The sequence below is a fragment of the Coregonus clupeaformis genome, unplaced genomic scaffold, assembly GCF_020615455.1.
Source record: "Coregonus clupeaformis isolate EN_2021a unplaced genomic scaffold, ASM2061545v1 scaf0004, whole genome shotgun sequence".
Lineage (NCBI taxonomy): Eukaryota > Metazoa > Chordata > Actinopteri > Salmoniformes > Salmonidae > Coregonus > Coregonus clupeaformis.
The window spans coordinates 959,817-977,500 of NW_025533459.1; the positions used below are offsets into that span (position 1 = coordinate 959,817).

A 17,684-nucleotide genomic window follows, 5' to 3' on the forward strand; every position below is an offset into this window, starting at 1 on the left:
TAGACAATTAACATTCTTTTTTTGATACAACACCCCATACAATTCTATACGCATTTTCTTTTTTGGGGGTTATTTACAATGTTAATTCTGATTTTCTTCAGTTCATGTAAACTGTGACAATAGTTGATCAAGCACAGTCAAATAAGTGCTGTCTGGGCAGTTGGTCCATGAATACAGCACAAATGATTCCTAAACCCTATGTAATAGATGGCCCATCATTCCATAATGACAGTTGATAAAACATTATTTATTTTTTTAAAGAGGGTGGCTGCTTCCCAAACGGTACCTTTTTTCCCCCTTTATAGTGCATTACTTTTGACCAGGGCCTATAGTAGTGTGCTGAATAGGGTGCCATTTGGAACACATCCGTGTACTAAGGCAGTAGTATTCACCTTCTCCTGAGGTGCACTGGGGTGTCACAGGGCTCTCCTGGGAACCTCCTCTGGTTCAAGGGGGCTGTTGGTGGCCGCCTAGTCACTGCTATTTCCCATGGTCGCATTGGTGACGTCGTGGGGACCGACGAGTCACACTCTGGAAGAGGAGACCAGTGGTGCTGGAGGCACTTGTGCCTTCTAACCTCTGTCTTTACCCTGAAAATAAAAACACCGTTAGCTACCCAACCACACACACTCACTAAGCCTGGTATGCAAAAACAGAAGTTGATTTGAAATGTGTGTGTGTGTGTATATCAATATCAAATCATTTCTGGGTAACCTTACTGTAATAGATCTCCATTAAAATGGACAAAAATAGATTTTTTGCAAACAACTATTTCTCAAGCAAGAACCGTCTGGGAGTGGTCTGAGTGGGGCGGGGAAAACTGAAAACTAGCTGTTATTGGCAGAGAGGTTTGGAACTCTCTTTGTTATTGGTCTATTAACCAATTTACCGCATGGTGATGTCACCATGGAAAGCTGAAACTCCAGCCCATGCAAACCTGCTGATTAGAAGGTCCTGTGCAGATTAGATTTTCAACCAGCAACTATCAGAAAATAACACTGATCAAATGTTTTCACACTTTTACAGTGTTAGTTTAATCAGCTGTTGTACAATATGAGAAAAAAACACAGGAGAAACTGAATTTTGACTGTACGTTAGTAAGTAAGTCACTCTGGATAAGAGCATCTGCTAAATGACAAATGTATAGCTACTGTATCTAGCTGTATGTGCAAGGTGCAATGCATGTACACAGGCAGCCCATATGTTTTCCACTAATTGGTCCTAATCACGTCAGATTTCTTCACACCAGATCTGATCTGAAAACAAAAATAAAAACAAATTGGGCTGCCTGTATAAACGCAGCCAAAGAATCACTGGACTATTTCACGTCATATAAATTTGTAAGTAGGGGGCGCTGTAGCTAACTGAAACAAAAACAAGGAAAGCCATGTGCTCGGAGAGAAACAAAGCAACAACAAAGGACGAGGAGTTAGCTAGCTAAATAAGTAGCAATAATAGATTTGTTTCACGTTTCAATGAGACAGGCATGCAACGATAAAGCATATAACGTTACACTTCTTTTTTAATTTCAAGTTGCATGGCTGATATTCCACGATGCTTACGCATTTAGCCTCAAAAAGCACAAAGGCATTGCTTGCAATGGACACAGGAGCTAGCTAGCTGTTATTTAAGCCAAGTTAGCCGTCCACTGTCAACCACATTTTTGCAGTGTGCAACACATGCACAAAAGAATCAAGCTTTTCAATCATATTTTGCAAATATGCTTGCTATCATCAATAGCTAAATGCTTAAAAGGAACACATGATTAGCGAGCTAGGTAACTGTAGGCAGGTTAGTTAGTTACTTAGCTCGCTAACCATGTTTTCCTTTTAGCTAACTGAGAATGCATAACTAGCTAGCCACCTTTAGCTTACTTGCTTTAGTCTCACCTCAGAAGACGAGGGACGCTCGGACTGAGGTTGTTTTTGCTATGACCTAGATGGGAGCGCAAGTGCTGTAGTTTTCAAGTTTGACAGGTGCCCTTGGTGTCTGAAGTTTCAGTTGCGACGACAAAGCAGAGATCGTTAGCTTAGCTAGCTAACGTTACCTCCCAAAGCAACCTATGGCTAACTGGTTAACGTTAGCTGGCTGTGTTGTTATGCTAGCAGATAGCGTATTTGCTAGCTAACGTTATTGCATAGTCCATCCATCGGTCTAAAGAAATATAAGCGGGTATATTAATTTTTCGAATAACTGCTTCGTTTAGAGTGATTTAATTAACGATACATGTAATTGGCACCATTCCTTCGCGGATGTTGTTGTCATGGAGCGCCTTGGACGTCGTTGTGTTTGATGAAGCCACACCTCTCTCCCTACGCAAGTGTTAAAAAGGCCAATCACAAGCAGTAATTTTGACTTTATTTAACTATTTAAAACAGGAGGCGTGCCCGAAACCAATTACGCTTTATAGCTACATTGTATCCCAAATAAACTCTTAATATCCTGTGGGGATGTGAATTATTGATCACAAATACATACAATCAAGAAACTATATAGGCCTGGGCACAGATACAACTTTGATGGTAAGTACAGCTTTTAAGAAGAACTAGACTAGGGCTGTCAAACTAATTTTGCCCCGGGGCCACATTCGGCATTCAACGAGGTCTGGAGGGCCACACTGAAAATGTGTTATATTTCCTCGCTGTCAAAATGTGCAAAAAAATTGTCTCCTATCCATTGTTTTTGGAATTTTTGATGCTCCCTGACTGTCTAGCTTTTATTTAGGTGATTATTAGCGAGTTGTACACGGTCAATGTAGGTCGATTCTCATTTCTCCTCAGTTTCGATTTGGTTTGAGGGATTTGAATGTATATTGAGATCATAGGTCCCCCCCCTCCCCCATTTTTTTTTCTAAATATATACATATATTTTATTTTTTTACTCATTTTTCTTCAATTTCTTCCATTTGGTCCTCTGTAGCTCAATTGGTAGAGCATGGCGCTTGTAACACCAGGGTAGTGGGTTCGATCCCCGGGACCACCCATACGTAAAAATGTATGCACACAGAGCTATTATCTGCTAGTACTCATTGCTAGTTAGTAATGTTAGCACACCCTGCTAGGTTAGTCATGTTAGCACACCCTGCTAGGTTAGTCATGTTAGCACAACCTGCTAGTTAATCATGTTAGCACAACCGGCTAGGTTAGTCATGTTAGCACAACCTGCTAGGTTAGTCATGTTAGCACACCCTGCTAGGTTAGTCATGTTAGCACACCCTGCTAGGTTAGTCATGTTAGCACAACCTGCTAGGTTAGTCATGTTAGCACAACCTGCTAGTTAGTCATGTTAGCACAACCTGCTAGTTAGTCAGTCATGTTAGCACGCACTGCTAGGTTAGTCATGTTAGCACACCCTGCTAGGTTAGTCATGTTAGCACAACCTGCTAGTTAGTCATGTTAGCACACCCTGCTAGTTAGTCATGTTAGCACAACCTGCTAGGTTAGTCATGTTAGCACAACCTGCTAGTTAGTCATGTTAGCACACCCTGCTAGGTTAGTCAAGTTAGCACACCCTGTTAGGTTAGTCATGTTAGCACAACCTGCTAGTTAGTCATGTTAGCACACCCTGCTAGGTTAGTCAAGTTAGCACACCCTGTTAGGTTAGTCATGTTAGCACACCCTGCTAGGTTAGTCATGTTAGCACACCCTGCTAGGTTAGTCAAGTTAGCACACCCTGCTAGGTTAGTCATGTTAGCACACCCTGCTAGGTTAGTCATGTTAGCACACCCTGCTAGGTTAGTCAAGTTAGCACACCCTGTTAGGTTAGTCATGTTAGCACACCCTGCTAGGTTAGTCATGTTAGCACACCCTGCTAGGTTAGTCAAGTTAGCACACCCTGCTAGGTTAGTCATGTTAGCACACCCTGCTAGGTTAGTCATGTTAGCCCACCCTGTTAGGTTAGTCATGTTAGCACACCCTGCTAGGTTAGTCATGTTAGCACACCCTGCTAGGTAGTCACACTCTGTAGCTAAGACAGATCAGACATCCCTACAAAGGCCTATAGCTCCAGTCTATCACCTCTGCCCAGACAGAAGCCAACCAGGCTAAAACGGGCAATTGCCGCCAACTGCCGGCTGCTCTGCCGGCTGCTCTGCCGGCTGCTCTGCATGTAAACAACTAGTCTCGCATGTAAACAACTAGTAGTGACTAAAAGGCAGATGGAACCTAAACCTTATGGGGGGGGAATTAAATACACATACAGTCTGCTTCTGACAACAATTCTACTGACAGACGACAACTTTCACCACATTTGTTAAAGGGGCAATCTGGGATTAGTATTATTATTATTTTTTTACTTTTAAATGAGTGATCTGGAGGTTTCAATCCTTGGCTCTTATAGCTCAGTCTATAAATATGAGGGTAGTTACATTTCTCCAGTCTCATCCCTCAGCCGTTTACCAAAACAAGAGGCGGGGTGGACATTTTGTTGTTAGAATCTCAGATTGCCCCTCAGTCATTCCATGTTCCTTCTGCCAGTAACTCTCACTATGGGATCTCAGCCAGTTACATCCTTCTCTCAAAAGTAGGCAGCCTTAGGGGACCAGTCTGTCATTTCCCATCATGAACAATATAGAAACTGTCTGTAGGAGCCAGGGGCCATAAAAAATGGTCAAAGACTCCAGGCTCCAAAGTCATAGACTGTTCTCTCTGCTACCCCACAGCAAGCGGTACCAATGCACCAAGTCTGGAACCAACAGGACCCCTGAACAGCTTCTACCCCCAAGCCAAAAGACTGCTAAATAGTTAGTTAAAATAGTTAACCAATAGCTAACCGGAATATCTGCATTGACCCTTTTTGCACTTACTCATCACATAGGGGCGGCAGGTAGCTTAGTGGTTAAGAGCGTTGCGCCAGTAACCGAAAGGTCGCTGGTTCTAATCCCCGTGCCGACTAGGTTAAAAAAATCTGTCAATGTGCCCTTGAGCAAGGCACTTAACCCTAGTTGCTCCTGTAAGTCGCTCTGGATAAGAGTGTCTGCTAAATGACTAAAATGTAAATAGAGGCTGCTGTTACTGTTTATTATCTATCCTGTTGCCTAGTCACTATATATCTACCTGAATGACCTCGTACCCCTGCACATCGACTCGGTACTGGTACGTGTTATGATTTTTCTATTATTTCTCTTTTCTTTCTCTCTGCATTGTGGGTAAGGGCCCGTAAGCATTTCACTGTTAGTCTACACCTGTTGTTTACAAAGCGTGTGACAAATAACATTTGATTTTGACTGTACTTGTCCTGTGCACTGACCTCTCTGCCCTAAAAATGATCATTTTCTGCCTTTGACTACAAGAAGTCACACATTGATACACATTTTAATGTATTTTTTCAACATATATTTTTGCATACGTGCACAACTGAGACAGTATACTGGTTTATGACCCATTACCAAAATTACTTCACATGTAGCCTAGTAAAAAGTTGAATGTGTTAATTTTTTTATATAGAGACTATATTCAAGAAGGGATCTATCGCAGGTATGGGTGTACAATAAATCATATTTAATATAGAAGGAAATATAACCATTGTAAGTTGACCATCCTTTCTATAAACTGTCATTTGAAATTGTGCATAGCCCACCATTTCTAATACCCAAAACGAAATACCTGGTCTCAGAGCATTTCGTATGATTCTGTACGTAAATCCGAGACACTCCATTTAGTATGATATGTTACGTTTCGTACGGTATGTGTTAATTTGTGGCTGTCCATCATCCATTTCGTGTGATGTTACCAATTCCAATTCGTACGATGTGTTACGAATTGCAAAACGTACAATATATTACAAATTTGCAAAACCTATGACATGTTACAAATTCCAATTTGCTGTAGCTAACGTCAGCTAGGTTGCTAACACTAAATGTTAGCTAGCGCTAGGGGTTAGGAGTTAGGTTAAAGTTAAGGTTAGTGAAGGGTTAGCTAAAAGGGTTAGGGTTATTGGGAGGGTTAGCTAAAAGGGTTAAGGTTAGGGGAAGGGTTAGCTAAAAGGGTTAAGGTTAGGGTTATTGGAAGGGTTAGCTAAAAGGGTTAAGGTTATTGGAAGGGTTAGCCAAAAGGGTTAAGGTTATTGGAAGGGTTAGCCAAAAGGGTTAAGGTTAGGGTTATTGGAAGGGTTAGCCAAAAGGGTTAATGTTATTGGAAGGGTTAGCCAAAAGGGTTAAGGTTATTGGAAGGGTTAGCCAAAAGGGTTAAGGTTAGGGTTATTGGAAGGGTTAGCCAAAAGGGTTAGGGTTAGGGTTATTGGAAGGGTTAGCCAAAAAGGTTAGGGTTATTGGAAGGGTTAGCCAAAAGGGTTAGGGTTATTGGAAGGGTTAGCCAAAAGGGTTAAGGTTAAGGTTATTGGAAGGGTTAGCCAAAAGGGTTAAGGTTATTGGAAGGGTTAGCCAAAAGGGTTAAGGTTATTAGAAGGGTTAGCCAAAAGGGTTAAGGTTATTGGAAGGGTTAGCCAAAAGGGTTAAGGTTAAGGTTATTGGAAGGGTTAGCCAAAAGGGTTAGGGTTAGGTGAAGGGTTAGCCAAAAGGGTTAAGGTTAAGGTTATTGGAAGGGTTAGCCAAAAGGGTTAGGTGAAGGGTTAGCCAAAAGGGTTAAGGTTAGGGTTAGCCAAAAGGGTTAGCCAAAGGGGTTAGGGTTAGGTGAAGGGTTAGCCAAAAGTGTTAGGGTTATTGGAAGGGTTAGCCAAAAGGGTTAGGGTTATTAGAAGGGTTAGCCAAAAGGGTTAGGTGAAGGGTTAGCCAAAAGGGTTAAGGTTAGGGTTAGCCAAAAGGGTTAGCCAAAGGGGTTAGGGTTAGGTGAAGGGTTAGCCAAAAGTGTTAGGGTTATTGGAAGGGTTAGCCAAAAGGGTTAGGGTTATTGGAAGGGTTAGCCAAAAGGGTTAGGGTTATTGGAAGGGTTAGCCAAAAGGGTTAGGGTTATTGAAAGGGTTAGCCAAAAGGGTTAGGGTTATTGGAAGGGTTAGCCAAAAGGGTTAAGGTTAAGGTTATTGGAAGGGTTAGCCAAAAGGGTTAAGGTTAAGGTTATTGGAAGGGTTAGCCAAAAGGGTTAAGGTTAAGGTTATTGGAAGGGTTAGCCAAAAGGGTTAAGGTTAAGGTTATTGGAAGGGATAGCCAAAAGGATTAAGGTTAAGGTTATTGGAAGGGTTAGCCAAAAGGGTTAAGGTTAAGGTTATTGGAAGGGTTAGCCAAAAGGGTTAAGGTTAAGGTTATTGGAAGGGTTAGCCAAAAGGGTTAAGGTTAAGGTTATTGGAAGGGTTAGCCAAAAGGGTTAAGGTTAAGGTTATTGGAAGGGTTAGCCAAAAGGGTTAAGGTTAAGGTTATTGGAAGGGTTAGCCAAAAGGGTTAAGGTTAAGGTTATTGGAAGGGTTAGCTAAAAGGGTTAAGGTTAAGGTTATTGGAAGGGTTAGCCAAAAGGGTTAGGTGAAGGGTTATCCAAAAGGGTTAGGTGAAGGGTTAAGGTTAGGGTTATTGGAAGGGTTAGCCAAAAGGGTTAGGTGAAGGGTTAAGGTTAGGGTTATTGGAAGGGTTAGCCAAAAGGGTTAGGTGAAGGGTTAGCTAACATAAGTAGTTGCAAAGTAGCTAAAAAGTAGTAAGTAGTTGCAAAGTTTCGTATGATTTATTATTATTATTATTATTATTATTATAACCTTTGGGTTGCTAGACGTTTGCCTGATATGCCTGATATGCCCGCCCATTCACCCTTCTTTAATTTGTCTTAAGTAACGTATGTAACCATACCAAACGTAACATATCATACTAATTTGAGTGTCCCAGATTTGCATTTACTATGTTAAGTTTATGAGATCAGTCTGAGACAACACTAAACCCTGTTTATCCAGCAGATAACACTGTAGGCTATGTGTAGCCTAGTCTGTGGTTTCCTCATAAGTGATAGCATATAGCAATCTATATGTGGCCACACAGAGGACTCCGGCCTGTTAGCCAATTACGTAACACATGCACCACAGTTGCAACTCTGGAGGGCCTAATTGTCAGGGCCACGATTTGTTTTAACACGACTTGGTGTTATGGAAGCGGGTATGTAGCTCAATTGGTAGAGCATGGTGCTTGTAACGCCAGGGTAGTGGGTTCGATCCCCGGGACCACCCATACGTAAAAATGTATGCACATATGTCGCTTTGGATAAAAGCGTCTGCTAAATGGCATATTATTATTATTATTATTATGTAAAAAGTGTGTTAAAGTCAGTGAGTACGGTTACATGCACACAATAATGAGATACAGTATTTGTGGATAGTCAGATTAATATAATAATTTGATTAGAACGTTGACATGCTTTTCCCTAATAACCCTGTTTACATGGACACATCTGAAATCAGGCTACCTGATGACGCTCTGATCAATGCAGAAAATCGGTAATCAAAATTAAATGTTCTACCACAGCGATGTTATTTTTTTGGGACGCATATTTGACTCCGAGTTCGGACATATAAAGTTTGTATTTGAAAACTACTTTTAAAAACGCATACATTCAGTTGTTCCGAACTCACTTCACTCACGCTAAAGAGAGCCCCACAGTGGAGGTGTCATAATACCCATAAAACCTAGCGGTCAAACAGGGAAATGGTTCCAATCGTTTTTTTCCACCATTCATTTTTCCCATAGGGGATTTTAGAAACACTTAAAATAAGGGCTGTGTTTCGTGTAGGTTTACCCTGGGGTGACGTTTTGATAACCGTGTAAATCTCTCTCGTAACAAGGTGACTTTTATCAATCAATATTTACTCTCAGATTCGAAAATGATAATTAGCATCAAAGTAGACACCATGCAAGACTACAAATCCCTGCAAGCTCCTGCATGTCATCGCTAGCTTGATATTTGGTATTTATTAGGATCCCCATTAGCCTCTGCAAAAGCATCAGCTACTCTTCCTGGGGTCCACATGAAACATGACATAATAGTACAGAACATTTATTAGTCAAGGACTGAACTACAAATGTAAAATGTATGCACTCACTAACTGTAAATTCGCTCTGGATAAGAGCGTCTGCTAAATGACTAAAATGTAAAATGTCCAGGGGCCGGATTCACAAAACACTACTTACGAAAAAACTAAAATGTTTCTTAAGGAAAAATTAAGAAGTTCATAAGTGCAATTCCTCAAAATGTTCTTAAGGAATTCATAGTTTTCTTAGCGACTTCGTAAATATATTTCCTAAGAACTTCGTAAATATCATCTTATGTGGCATTGACATTAGTGACGTGCTTGAAACCAATAAATAAGCCGATGTAACTGGGATGATAGGATTTATAATAAAGTGTTGATATTTCCATTTAATTACATTATTTTATCTGCTTTATGTCTCGAGAATATATATATATATATGTTGTTGGCTTCAGCAACTAACTTCAGCAAACAAGCTTGAATTGATGGTGGAGGAAATAGCAGCCAGGAGTGATGGTGGAGGAAATAGCAGCCAGGAGTGATGGTGGAGGAAATAGCAGCCAGGAGTGATGGTGGAGGAAATATGGTATCGACCATTAAATATTGGTATCGACCATTAATGTGGACCAGCTGGAGGAGAAGGTGTTGTCCATGATAGGAGAGACTGTGGTAGAGGGACTGCGTGACCGGTAAGTTAGCGCAGTCCCCCGCGTAACGACATTAGCCAACATAGCTAACAACGTTAACTAGGTTAGCCAAGTTCTTCATTGCAAATTGACGCGCTAACGCTAGATATTTAACACTTCTAGAATATTGTAATATATTGTTAATTACTGGCTAACTAGATAATGCGCGTTTTAATTAGTTTTCTTGCTGTATTTAAATGTCTGGTAGCCAACAGTCTGTGGCAGTGGCGCAAGAAAACGTTCGTGGCGCAAGAAAACGTTCATGTTACAAAAGTATCCAGTCGTCACAAGACAAGGGTTTAGTGGTCCTAAAGTTAAGACATTTCCAAGAAGAAATCCTAAAACATTACTTTCAAGAATCCCATTTCTTCTTAGCTTTTTTCTTAGGAAGAATCATAGGAAAAAACGTAAGAACATTTCCAGTAACTTTATTGAGGAATAGCAACTTTGCTTAACTTTCTTCATAAGTCTATAGTTAAGGAAAAAATGGCAGTTAAGAATTACATTTCTTCTTAAGAAGGTTTTGTGAATCCGGCCCCAGGTATTTGCTAATGTAACCGGTGTGAAATGGCTAGCTAGTTAGCGGTGCGCGCTAGTAGCATTTCAATCAGTGACGTCACTCGCTCTGAGACCTAGAAGTAGTTATTTCCCTTGCTCTGCAAGGGCCGTGGCTTTTGTGGAGCGACGGGTAACGGTGCTTCGAGGGTGACTGTTGTCGATGTGTGCAGAGGGTCCCTGGTTCAAGCCCAGGTAGGGGCGAGGAGAGGGACGGAAGCAACACTGTTACACTAACAGGTATTGTTTCAATTTAAAACTTGCAGAAGACAGTTCACAGAATTGTCAATTTAAATAAATTGTCAATTTATACATGACTAAATTTAGTTAAAATTAGATAGTTAATCCAGAGATTCTTACCTTTGCCTCAATTCGGCAGTCTCATCCAGATCATCACGGTATTTGTATTTCTATTATGGGGGGAACACAGCCCTTATTTTAAGTGTTTCCAAAATCCCCTATGGGAAGAATGAATGGTGGAAAAACGATTGGAACCATTTCCTTGTTTGACCACTAGGTTTTATGGGTATTGTGACTCTAGAGAGAGGCTTGCTCGGTGTTCGCACATGCGCAGATCAAATACACAGTTGGAACGCAATTTAGGGTGTTTACATGTCCTAAATATTCGAAAGATTGCTCTGAAAATCAGGTGTTTTAATCGGCATATGTTTACTTCGATTTTTGCCCTTGCACGGATTAAGATAAGCTGAGTAAAGTGTTTACATGACTTTTACACAATCTGCCATAATCACTTTAATATCAAATTATTACTGTGCATGTAAAGGTCCTCACTATAGTAGTCCTTGCACAGGATATTTATCTGTGGAATAAAGTGAAGTGGGCCTGTAATGAGAGCGACAGACATTGAGAATTGCCTAGACCAAATAAATAAATACTGTCTTTAAAAACGTCTATTGATCCAGCATACATATATTTTGCCCAGAAACATTGCATCATGTATTATGTCTGAGCATCTGCACGTCAGGCCTGGCTGTCTGATTGCTTCACTGCAGATAAAAACACTGCAATGTTGCAGACGGGAATATTACTATAAGGGGGAAGGAGACCAATGCATCCTTGTTGGGATGTTCTAATCATATTTTACTGGACATAACACGGGTTCGTGAAGTGGGAGATAGCGTAAGGATAGAGCCCGTTTCCTATGCCGAATGAAAACATGACTCTCTCCTAGCGAGACACAAAACAAGGAGGGGTTCAAGGCAGGCTGGGGGAAAAGACAGACAGCGAAGTCCAACGCAGCCCCTGGGAAAAAAAAACTGCAACCCAGCTAGCTAGCACGAAAACAGGAACAGAACATCTATGCAAACTGTCTAGACAACGTGATAAATATCGTTACCTGATTGTTAATTAGCAAGCATTTGATTTAATGATACTTCTTGTAATCCTTCACATCTCGTTCATATATTCGGTGCGGCATTGTCGTCAGCTGTTCCTATGTGGAACATTCCGTGGATTTCACCACTATTGTAAAGAAAGGTACACGCATTACACCTTGTATTCCAAAACGTCTGAAACCAACATCCTACACGGGATGTATGAATAGACGCCGCCAAATTGTAATCACAAAATACTCCAGCTGATTGTACATGACTGGTAGAGCACCCTGACACTTGTTTTGGGGATCGCAGTAAACGTTTTACCCCCATTTGGGCGCATTTGAGAGAGCGCACTCCATCCTGTCTGCTTTACCGTAATGACAGTATGAGTGTGACAGTAATATCCCCAATGTCATGTGTCGGCTCTCAAGATCACTTGTCTATAAATAGGTCAATGGCCTCTTATATCTAAGGGATTTTGACTTTATATGCTCCTTTGTTTTAGTTTGTATCAATGTAACGTCACTATCATGTACACACGACAGTCATTATCATCCTTCCAAGAATGTTGTAGAACACCCCTATAATATTCCACTACACCCAACGGAGGTGGTTGGGATTAGGAACCACACTTAGCCTTGTCTGAGACCTGAAGGTTTATGTTGACTTCCCAAAGTGAATGCCTAGGATTTAGCTCATAGGGCAAACACAGTCAGGTGGCACACAGGAGATCCAGGGTTCGTCACTGGTTTGCAACACAAACAGTGTGTGCTTTTGACTTTTGCCTCCCTCTAGTGGAAAAGCAGGTGTTAACTTTGTCTTTCATCTGCTCATCCCAATAAGGACGTGTGGTGAAATATGAGGTGAAATATGTCATATTTTTTATTTAACATGCATTTATCCAGGAAGGTCATTGAGGTCACAGGACAAGAGGTCACATGATCATGAAAAGACAGGCCTATTGATCTAAAGCTTTATATGCCATAGTTATGGGCGGCAGGTAACTTAGTGGTTAAGACCGTTGTGCCAGTAACCGAAAGGTTGCTGGTTCTAGTCCCCGAGCCGACTAGGTGAAAAATCAGTCGATGTGCCCTTGAGCAAGGCACTTAACCCTAATTGCTCCTGTAAGTCGCTCTGGATAAGACCGTCTGCTAAATACATCTAAATGTTATAACTGTAGGCTATATATATAGGAAGAATAGGTTTGTCAACAATGCTTTTTACAACCCAAATGATTGGTTACATTTAGATGTATAAGGTCTTTATGTAAATAGAAATACAGTATATGGATCATATTGTAGCCATGACAATAGAGTTTATTCTCTGGAAATGTTTAAAGTCAGCTAAATATGATGACTAGCAGCAGCAGCTGAGTAATTATAATGACTGTCTAGTTCAGTCTACGTGTAACACCACAATGCTGACCTTTGGACAAACTGTGATTTTACTATGGATATGTCATGTACAGCAGTAATAAAGCAGCTAACTATAGGAAAGAGGAAGGAGGAAAAAGTAAGGAACTTGTCTGTCGGCCCTTGCATTAAAGAACATAATTGGTTAAAGAAAATTTGTGATAAATAAAAAAAAGTTTAACAGTTTCATTTAAGATCCAAAAGATTGACAGCCGTCCCATATAGATTGCAAAAGAGTTGGGAAGAGATTTTTGACATACCGATTCCATGGCATAGTGTTTATGAACTGACACGCAAAACGACGCCGGATTCAAAACTTAGAATTTTTCAATTTAAATTATTATACAAAATTCTTGCAACCAATAGAATATTATTTATACGGGGGATACAATCTTCCCAGCTCTGCAGATTTTGCTGCGAAGAGACAGAATCATTAGATCATTTGTTTTGGTACTGTCCATTTGTAGCTTGTTTTTGGTCACAGGTCCAGGAATGGCTAAAGGATTGCAATATTTTCCTGGAACTAACCCTGCAGATAGCACTACTACTGATCTGAAAAGTCATAGTCAATCGATCAATAACATAATAATACTATTAGCAATTTTTTTTTTTTTCAATTCACAAACTGTAGAAACAATGAGAATAGAAAGGTTCAGAACTTTTGTAAAACATCACAGTACAGTTGAAAAATATATGGCAAATAGAAATCCAATATGGATGGTGTTAAGAGATAGATGGGAGGTGTTGAATGGAGTTGAAGGATGGGACTAATAACAACAACTAATAACAACAAGATAACTAATGTAAAGCATACTGTGTCCATAATAAGTATATAGGTTATACATTGTGAGCTTTTGTGAAAGAGCACAGTTAGAAAGATATGGCATATAGAAGCAAACCAGATGGACATCATGAAAATGATTGGAGGAAGTTCAGGAGTAAAAACAAACAAAAATAATTATTGACTGTGTCCATAAAATGTATATAGTATGTATAAGCTGGAAGTAGAGGCCTAAGCGTTGTTGTTCACTAGTTTACTCCAATTAGGGAAGGGGTGGTGGGGTTGGAAAGTAATAAAGGGAAATATATATTTTTAAAGGATATGTATATATATATATATTTATGTATGTATATGCGTATATGTATGTATGTATGTGTATGTATATATATAAACAATATATATATATATATATATATATATATATATATATATATATATATATAAACATATGGGGGATTGGAAGAAATGCAGACAATTACATTGATGGCAGTTACAATCTATCTGCAATATGAAAGCTGATCTCCCCCCTAAAAAAAAAATAAAAAATAAAAAAGCAGCTAAGCAGTCTACGTGTAACGCCACAATGCTGACCTTTGGACTCTGATTAAACAAACTGGGATTTGTTTATGGATCTGTCATGTACAGCAGTAATTAAGCAGCTAACTATAGAAGTGATACACCCTCAGTTGTTCTCCTCTTTCCTACGCCCATCTAAGATCCCACCCTGTAAGACACAAGTGATACACCCTCAGTTGTTCTTCTCTTTCCTACGCCCATCTAAGATCCCACCCTGTAAGACACATTCCTTATAGCTCAACACTGATGTCATATCATTTATTTATCTCTCTCTCTCTCAATTCAAATGGGGCTTTATTGGCATGGGAAACGTGTTTACATTGCCAAAGCAAGTGAAATAAACAATAAACAGAAGTGAAAAGACACAAAACAAAATCAACAAAAAACGATTAAAATTGAACAGTAAATATTGCACTCAAAAAAAGGTTTCAAAAAGATAAAGACTTTTCCAGTGTTATGTTATCAGCCATGTACGGTGTAGTACGAAAATACACCGAATTTTGACGTTTCTACGTTGAATTTCCAATGCAATTTCAACGTATACATAATTCTGATGATTATGTAGAAATTAGATTGATGTAACAACCTGTTAGTCAGGTTAAGTCAATGTATTTAAGTTTAAGTTTGACCCTAATTTTTAATGTTTACAACATTGGTGGAAATGAGATGAAAACAGTGCTGGGTGATTACTTTTTTTCAAATCCAATGTATTTTCCACATTGGTTTCATGTCACAATACGTTGACAAATGACATTGAAACAACATTGATTCAACCAGTGTGTGCCCAGTGGGAATATACATTTTTCTACACTACGCTTCTGGACAATCAGAGAACTCCAATATATTTAATTGCTTCTTGAAGCTTTATGTTTCATTTTACTGGAACGGTGGTATTTTATTGCATAATTACTGCTTTGCTAATCCTGCCCTTGATAACATTACTGAAAACATTCACCTCCTGACTACAGTATCTAGGGAAGGGAGATGTGACCTTCGTTAAACCAGTCATAAACCAAAGTCTAAGAGGATAAGATCAGAGGAGAATGACTTGATTCCTGGCAGTTCACTGTTATATAATAGAATGAATCCAGGGCATTCTACTTGACTGAAGTGCCAAGAAAAATGTCTAAGCATATTCAAAGTTAAATTGGTTAAATTCTCAATGTAATATCATTCAGTAGTTGCTCATTTATAAATGGGGCTTTAGTTGATGATCTTTGGGGCTTTTCATTCACCATTTTCCCTATAATGCACTACTTTTGACCAGGTCCCAGAATAAGGGGAATCCAGGGTGTTTCAGACTATGTTCCATTCGTACAGTAAACTGGGAAGAGGCAGAGAGATTACCTTCCCATGTAAACAAGAGGGTCAAATTACCTTCCCATGTAAACAAGAGGGTCAAATTACCTTCCCATGTAAACAAGAGGGTCAAATTACCTTTCCATGTAAATATGAGGGTCAAATTACCTTCCCATGTAAACAAGAGGGTCAGATTACCTTCCCATGTAAACAAGAGGGTCAGATTACCTTCCCATGTAAACAAGAGGGTCAACAAATCCCCCCTTCCCTGTAAGTTGTTGATTGATTAGCGTTGTTAAGAGGTTAACAAATCTCCCCTTCCCTGTAAGTTGTTGATCGATTAGCCTTGTTAAGAGGTTAACAAATATCCCCTTCCCTGTAAGTTGTTGATCGATTAGCCTTGTTAAGAGGATAACAAATCTCCCTTTCCCTGTAAGTTGTTGATCGATTAGCGTTGTTTAGAGGTTAACAAATCTCCCCTTCCCTGTAAGTTGTTGATCGATTAGCGTTGTTTAGAGGTTAACAAATCTCCCCTTCCCTGTAAGTTGTTGATCGATTAGCCTTGTTAAGAGGAGGGCTGGATGACATTGGGCTTTATTGACCTTCATCCCTATAGGATCCTTATGGGACTAAGATGTTCAAAGACCTGCCAAACACAGAGGCTCTGTCTGAAATGGCACCCTCTTCCCTATATAGTGCACTATAGCAGCGGTTCCCAACCTTTTCTGTTCCGGGGACCAGGGGCGCCATGCACCCCAAAAAATCTGAGGGGGCACAAAGTGCGTGAGGATCGCTGGGGGGTTGTCCGGAGGGGGGCTAGGCCCTTTGTCTGGAAGTTGGAGAATTGTGCATTTTTCAAACACCTGAAACAGCTTTTTTTCATGAAATCTACAGCCATAATCATTATGCATAATTGTAGGTGAAAAGTACTGTATGTTTATTTTTCCTGCATATCTTAGCATACCTCTTGTCTGTATCCTCCTGACTTTTTTTTTAAAGAAACAAAATACGCTTCTCTGCATCTCTGCTAAAATCTGGTTAAAAGATGAAAAGGGATTTAAGTCTTATTCAATACATTTAGTAATTGCTTGCTTTTCGAAAGTCTACCAACCTTGCCAGCAGGCATTCCGGCTAAGATAATTAGACAAGTTAGCTAATCTAACTTGATTGAATGTCTGAAATGGCTTCTTGGTAGCTAGTTATGAGGATGGGAGATTGGGAACCTATCTGGGCTAGCTAAAGCCAACTTCATAAAATTGCTAAGCGGCTTTAGAATTGTATATACACTACCGGTCAAAGGTTTTAGAAAACCGACTCATTCAAGGGTTTTTCTATATTTGTGCTATTTTCTACATTGTAGAATAATAGTGAAGACATCAAAACTATGAAATAAAACATACGGAATCATGTACTAACCAAAAAAATGTTAAACAAATCAAAATATGTTTTATATTTGAGATTCTTCAAATACAGTGCCTTGCAAAAGTACTCATCCCCCTTGACGTTTTTCCTATTTTGTTGCATTGCAACCTGTAATTTAAATGGATTTTTATTTGCATTTCATGTAATGGACATACACAAAATAGTCCAAATTGGTGAAGTGAAATGGAAAAAATAACTGTTTAAAAAAAATTCTAAAAAATAAATCACGGAAAAGTGGTGCGTGCATATATATTCACCCCCTTTGCTATGAAACCCCTAAATAAGATCTGGTGCAACCAATTACCTTCAGAAGTCACATAATTAGTTAAATCAAGTCCACCTGTGTGCAATCTAAGTGTCACATCATCTGTCACATGATCTCAGTATATATACACCTGTTCTGAAAGGCCCCAGAGTCTGCAACACTGCTAAGCAAGGGGCACCACCAAGCAAGTGGCACCATGAAGACCAAGGAGCTCTCCAAACAGGTCAGGGACAAAGTTGTGGAGAAGTATTGATCAGGGTTGGGTTATAAAAAAATATCAGAAACTTTGAACATCCCACGGAGCACCATTAAATCCATTATACATTTTTTTAAAGAATATAGCACCACAACAAACCTGCCAAGAGAGGGCCGCCAACCAAAACTCACGGACCAGGCAAGGAGGGCATTAATCAGAGAGGCAACAAAGAGACCAAAGATAACCCTGAAGGAGCCGCA

General features: G+C 39.8%; 1 protein-coding gene across 5 annotated transcripts in view; it reads right to left on the minus strand.

The window, feature by feature from the left end:
• LOC121538347 (RING finger protein 44) overlaps window positions 1-11,789 on the minus strand; it is a 44,764-nt gene extending 32,975 nt beyond the window's left edge. For 3 of the 5 annotated variants that reach the window (XM_041846284.2, XM_041846255.2, XM_045212268.1), the window contains exons 1-2: window positions 11,494-11,789; window positions 393-590 (exon numbers count right to left, since the gene is read on the minus strand). In XM_041846284.2, the coding sequence (XP_041702218.1) occupies window positions 393-499 (107 nt within the window). In that variant the 5' untranslated portion in view covers window positions 500-590; window positions 11,494-11,789. Of the gene's footprint in view, window positions 1-392; window positions 591-1,874; window positions 2,293-11,493 lie in introns of those variants that run through there. The other 2 variants (XM_041846265.2, XM_041846275.2) reach the window with 2 other exon arrangements.
• Window positions 11,790-17,684: the final 5,895 nt, after the last annotated feature.